The sequence below is a fragment of the Poromitra crassiceps genome, assembly GCF_964638095.1.
Source record: "Poromitra crassiceps genome assembly, chromosome: 18".
NCBI classification, from domain to species: Eukaryota; Metazoa; Chordata; class Actinopteri; order Beryciformes; family Melamphaidae; genus Poromitra; species Poromitra crassiceps.
Window position 1 is genome coordinate 24,319,316 of NC_139636.1, and position 6,389 is coordinate 24,325,704.

Sequence of the window (6,389 nt, forward strand, 5' to 3'; positions counted from 1 at the left end):
GTTCATTACCACATTAGTTGTGTGTGGGGTAATTTAGCCGCTTCGATACAGGACTAGACTACCGTGGCTATTAAAAGGCATCAATCTCGCACCAAAGTGCAGCTATATTTTCCTTTAATTTACAGTGGTCCATTTGCAGTGTAGATATCCTAGACCTGCACTGGTGGTGAGCGAGGGGACGACGTGTAACGCTATAAGCCTCCACCTGGGCAGGAGGGGAGCCCTCCCCTGCAGTTCAGAGTGGCTCAAAGGTGCAGCCCTGAAAACAAATACAGTGTACTCACTCACAGGTTCCACAGCTTGGATTTCACTGACTCACATCGTCCTGTAATAGCCAGACACAAAGCTGCAGTCAGTTGCAACCCCATGCAATTATGTCTCGCTGTACTGCAGTATCAATGCAGCGCACGGGTCAAAGGGTCAATGAGTAATTAAGACATGGTTGCCTGAGCATTCCCCATGCACACTTTCAGGCCTGACCAAAGGTTGGAGATGAAAGGAGGGGGGGGGGTTTAAGTGCAGCCTGATACTACGGATCAGATTTCCATAAGTGTGTCTAAATGTTCCATGTTAAAGGCAATTAGTATGATTAAGAGATAATGTGCTATCATCAATGTTTAAGAGGATTTTTCACATTAATACGATATGGACACATAATATTGTGATGTGCACATAACAAAGTTGGAACAATTGATATAAAAAATACAAATTTTGGCAGTTATTTCTGTTTCCATAGAGGTGTACTTGAAGAGTTGTCATAAAAAAGCTGGACATTTTGATTGTAATTTACCGTCTTGAGACAAAGCTATTCATTGTTTTCCTTCATCCATTTTTACAGTATCACATCAATATACCATTCGGCACTTAATAAAATTTGGAAATAAAGTCAAAATCGTCTCATGAGTGTCTTCAAGCTAAAATTCTAAATTGTGGATTTTGAGGTGGATTCGTTGTGCAATGCAAATTACTCGCAGGGATGTTAAATATCTGATCCTACTATAAGGATATGTGGGTGGGGGGGGGGGGTCTTAGGCCTGCCGCCTACAGCTGGATAGTCTGAACACAGATACCTTCACTTTAGAGTAAGACACGTATAACTTTTTTTTTTTTACAATTTGACACACAATTCAATTAGCCAATTATTTGCTTGTATGTAACACAATCAAGTTTTACAAAGCACACTCAAGAGGAACCGATACAACATGAACAGCATGTAGGCCGATAGATATCTCAGCCTTCAAGAGTGAATAGGGGCAAAAGGTCCATTGATTTACATGTACAACAAGAAATTATTCCTTCAGTTTCATTGTTGCTAAAAAAGAAGAGGCCAAGGCCAGAAAATTGAGGTCGCTGATAAATGCTATTAGTAGGAGATGCTGAGGGGGTGAGGAAATCAATATGGCAGTTTGTCAAGCTGCCTCTCAGAGGGGAGCAGGAGACTCTGCAGCAGTAAGTGTGCCCCGTCAGCAAAGCACATTACCAGAAATCAAAGGCCAAAGAAGGCCTGAAGGAGGGGATGCGGATGCCCATATACAAAGGCCACACTTTGGTAATTAAAACCCATTTTATCAGACCTGTCTTGTCACCAGTTTTTCTCTAACACTATTGACTATCTGTTGCATGGAGCATGATCACTAATTTCACTTTAAATAAATGAGCTGTAGTTATTTAAATTCCCGCAAGCGTAATGATAGAGTGGCCGCTACTCTGTGAGCAATCCCCTATCTTAATTATTCTTCTATTATTAAAGCCCCTTGTAAGAAGAGTGGATTCTGATAAAGTGGTCACTTGTTAGTCAGTGTGGTATGAAATCCATTACTGTACTGTAAAATCATATAGCCTACTCCTATATACTGTACAAGTCATTCCATACAATTTCATATGTAGTCAAATTACTTTCATAATTGAATTGTGTTATTTTACAGGTCTGAGAACTTTGTGAATATTCGAGGAAACAGCTGGATTAGTGAGCAACGACTATGCCAGTAAACATCCTGAATTTAGCTGAGCTTATATGTACACATATGGTCAGTATTGCATGTCAGTGTCTACAGACTCAACCAGTGCAACAAATAGTCTTTAATAACTTAACACTAATGGATTGACATGGACATCGGATGGCACTTCTGTCAACTGGCCCACCAGAACACAGTATGTTGTGAAGAGGTAGGGTGTACAACACTCTCTTGGAGATGCATGATTTGTTTCTTAGTTCAATACTGTGCGCCTTCATCCTCCTTGTAGGCAAAATAGACCGTGACCGGTCCAGCACTCGTCTTCACCGTTTCAGCCGCCCCCACCACCAGCCAACAGCCGATGCCATAGGCTAAACAGGGGATACCTGCAACAAGTGAATACACTGAGTTCATGTGACGTCGCCATCATATTCCATTTGATTTATACTACAATGGGTTGCATATTGCAAGAATGAGGTGGAATACTAAATGTATCTATCAGAGGTGGAAAGTACTCATGTACAAGTACTTGAGTAGTTTTTTTTTTAGGATTGTTGAGTATTTTTATAATGCTATTACTCTTACTGAAGTAATTTTAATAATAGATATTCAAGTTGAGTACTTTTAAATGTACACTGAGTAAATTAGAATTTTGTTTTGCACACCGCACTATGAAAACAACATGGTAGCATTGGGACTACTCGCTAACAGGTCTGCATTTAGGGCCCCCAAACAAATTTTTTTTTTTAAAGGAGCTGTCCGTCAGCACCACACAGAAATCAGAAACTAAAAGTGAGGGGCTGTTTGCAATAGGCTAATTAACGAATAATTGATTACAAATTAAATAACGGCATCATTCAACAATGGAGAAATGCATTCTCATACATAATAATAATAATTACATTTCGTCCCACTAAGATCAATTTTTTGAAAATGATTTGGCGGCCCACTTGCAATACCTTCACGGCCCACAGGTTGGGAATGGCTGGTGTAGACAATCAATTTGTAATGATCCCCATCATCACATTAGTTCAGAAATCTCAGTTTAATTTGACACTGCTGATAGCTATAACTAAATGGATGTTCATTGTTCACTGTATGTGATTGTGATATTGCTGCTGCTCGCAGCTCTAGCTCATCTGGCAAATGAGAGAATCACCAAACTGAGCATCCTTGAACGAGCTGTTCAGTATGAAAGACAGCCCAGGGATGCAAAGTCATGGATAGTGGAAAAAGGTGAGAGATACCAGGGCAGACACAAAATCATTCACTTAAGTGCCCTATTTTGGGATGAAAAAGGTGACTGTCACCTAAAGGTGACTAGTTTGCATCCCTGCACAAAGACAGGGACAGGTCACTGCTAACATGTGTTGGATGTGTGAAATAGGGTACTTTTTTTTTAAGTACTTTTACTTTTAAGTAGCCTAATTTTAAATAGGCTACTTTTTAATCTGGAGTAATTACCTGGAAGTAGCCTACTTTTACTAGTTTCAAAAGTAACATTACTTGTACTTGAGTAGGATTTGTCATACTCTTCCCACCTCTGTCTATCACACTGACCTAGATTGATGACTTTCAACATGGTGAAAAACTTGTCCTCAAAGTCCAGGTTCTGTGGAGGCGCTTTAGTACAGTGATACTTAATGAAGGGGAAGCAGCCCGTTCTCAGTATTTGGTAGTTGGCACCCTGAACCCTCCAGTTAAAGTTAGACAGTCCAAACTGGTCGTTGTGGACGGCACTGTAGCGGACACAGTAGGAGGTCCATGGCGGCAGTTTTCGCTGCAGCAGGTGGCAAGTCAGCACCTCCGAGGCTGCGGGGCGCAGCGCCTTCTTCCCAAATGTGCTTGGCAACAGCGCAAACTTTACAAAGATGCTGTGTATCCTCTGCAAAACGCCCCTCATAACTTATTCTAAAACTAGACCAGTGTCGTCTCCCTTTACGGTTATCGGTATCTCTAAGAGCTGGACTGCATGCAGATAAGTTACTTCAATTCAGGTAACGTTACAGTCCACATGAATGGATGCGGCAGAACAAAACCTGCTGCTTCAAAGTCTGAGCAGTGCGGAGAGAAGCACGCTGCGCACCGCCGGTGTCTAGCCAGTGTTACGCAATACGAGGGAAGTAACGTTACTCTTTTAGGGGTAACATCAACATTAGCATAGCTCCGCTAACATAGGTTAACAAGATATCCCCAGCTTGTAGCTAAACAGATATGATACTGTACATTCCTTAAGATAGATTCAGCTTCACAGAGCTACCTGTCCCGATACACATTATCGTCACAACTTAACCTTATTCAGTCCACCGGGTTTGGTTGTGATATCTACTTTCTTCTAGAGGTGCTCGGGAGGTGCTGTACTGAATGATTTTACCGTGTGCTCCCACTATACTCATCCGGTTGGAAACACAGCATAGCGCACTTGTTCCTCTTTAACATTATTCAGCCGGTATTAGGCTATTCAACGGAGACAGATTTAGGAAACGATACAAAATGCTAAATTTAATAAGTATGTGTAGGCCATGGATTGTAGGCTCATACTGTATGTACACTGACGTGGTGGTGCCGTGGTGGTTCACCAGCAGACCGTTCAGACTTCACTGCAGTAGCTCTGTCCAGTAGGCTATAACTAAGTTCTAAAACAACAACACAGCATATTTTTTATCCAGTAGGCTAACTAATAAAATAGACAATTTAGAATTTTAATAAATAATTCACAATTCTAGAAGCCTTTAGTTATTCTGGCTATTAGCCTGTATCAACAGGAATAAAAAAAAATAACTTTAATTACAGCAATTCATTTTATGCTGCACCAGCCTTTAAAACTAGGAGCAGGGTGGAATTTAAACCAATTTTATTTAACTAGCATGCATGCACCATGGTGGGCGCAACATGTTGTGAGATTTATGACATCACTGATGAGTGATGATGTAACAATGAAGCTATTTGATTTGCAACATGTGGGATTTATGACATCACTGATGAAGTCACTGATGTCGCAATGAAACCACTTTGATTTGCAACATGTGGGATTTATGACATCACTGATGATGTCACAATGAAACAATTTGATTTATGACGTCAGTGATGATGTCATATATCCAAACATGACCAAAATCGTGAGACAGACACTGCCTGCCCACCTAGGCAATTTTAATGATGATGATGATATACTACAGTATGTAGGCTATCAATACATATTACATTTGGCATGTAAATTCTGGATAAATGTTCCTCTTTTGCATGATGCTGTTACTACAGACACATTTTTTAACCATAGAGTTTATCACTTAGGCCCCAGTGCAAATGTTTGTCCCTTCCCCACATGCACACATGCACACTACCACCTCTATAGCATACATTAGCAGGCATATCACAGAGGAGACAACTGCAAAACTGTCACTACCAAAATGTCCACTCCATCACCTCTCAAACCCCAAACAGTAACCAGTGGTCAGCACCATGGACAGCAGTCATGGCTGCACTGCTTAAAAATATAGGCTACTTTTGTGAAGACCTCATTGCATGATCGGTTTAAAATTCACAAATTGAATCCAGAAAACAAATATACAGATAGTTAGATTTGAACAAAAACATATGATCAATTAATTTGTCAAATGAAAAATGACAAGTTAAAGGTACTGTGTAAGAATCAGAACCAGTGGCCGTTGCAGTCAGCAGCCTGTTGCACTCACTCGCGCTTCATCAGCATGAAGTCTGACATTTACCTACATTTGCTAGAAAGATGAACAACATTTCACCTTTTTGCCAACTAGGGCACTGCTAGATGATGTCACTAGGTTGACAGTACAGTACAGTACAGTACAGTACAGTACAGTACAGTACAGTATAATAGAGTGCAGTGGAGTACAGGCTAGTTAAGTGTTGGTCACAGTATATGCTGTTGTGTTTATGACTTGGATTGTGGTTGTTTTGATTAATCAAGACATTCAAAATCCTTACTACTGTATTGTACACTCAACCTAGTGACATCAGCTAGCAGCGCCCTAGAAAAGCTAGAGAAGCTGAAATGAGGTTAATCTTTCTCGCAAATCTAGGTACATTTCATAAAGCAGTCTCCTGTCTTGTCTGAGGTGAAATGCAAATGAACAAGAGTCATATGATCAAATGTTTCATGTCCTCTTCAGATAATTTGAATTAATGAATATTTAATGGATTCCTAAATTATACTTTCTGATTCCCAACTGGAATTAACCTAATGTTTAATAATGAAACTGCGTAGGAGCTCAATAATGTTTATATTCTTTTGCCAATATTAAGGTCTATTCAGGTTGCTCAAAGAGACCCACAGACCACTGACTGTTATATCCATCATGGATATTGACAGAGTATTCCATGTATGTATTGGTTTGTTACATTGAATCAGCTGTGATCCTCGGCCCAGCTAACCGTTAGTTGTATCAGTGACCCATC

General features: G+C 40.3%; 1 protein-coding gene across 1 annotated transcript; it reads right to left on the bottom strand.

Moving 5' to 3' along the window:
• Positions 1-2,213: 2,213 nt before the first annotated feature.
• Positions 2,214-4,270, bottom strand: cUnh15orf61 (chromosome Un C15orf61 homolog; the record flags this gene model as incomplete). Its single annotated transcript, XM_083654563.1, has 2 exons — positions 3,516-4,270; positions 2,214-2,341 (listed from the first exon to the last, which is right to left on the bottom strand). Exons 1-2 carry the CDS (start codon positions 3,856-3,858, stop codon positions 2,214-2,216), a joined length of 471 nt encoding a protein of 156 aa, XP_083510689.1. The 5' UTR covers positions 3,859-4,270.
• Between the last annotated feature and the right edge of the window lie 2,119 nt (positions 4,271-6,389).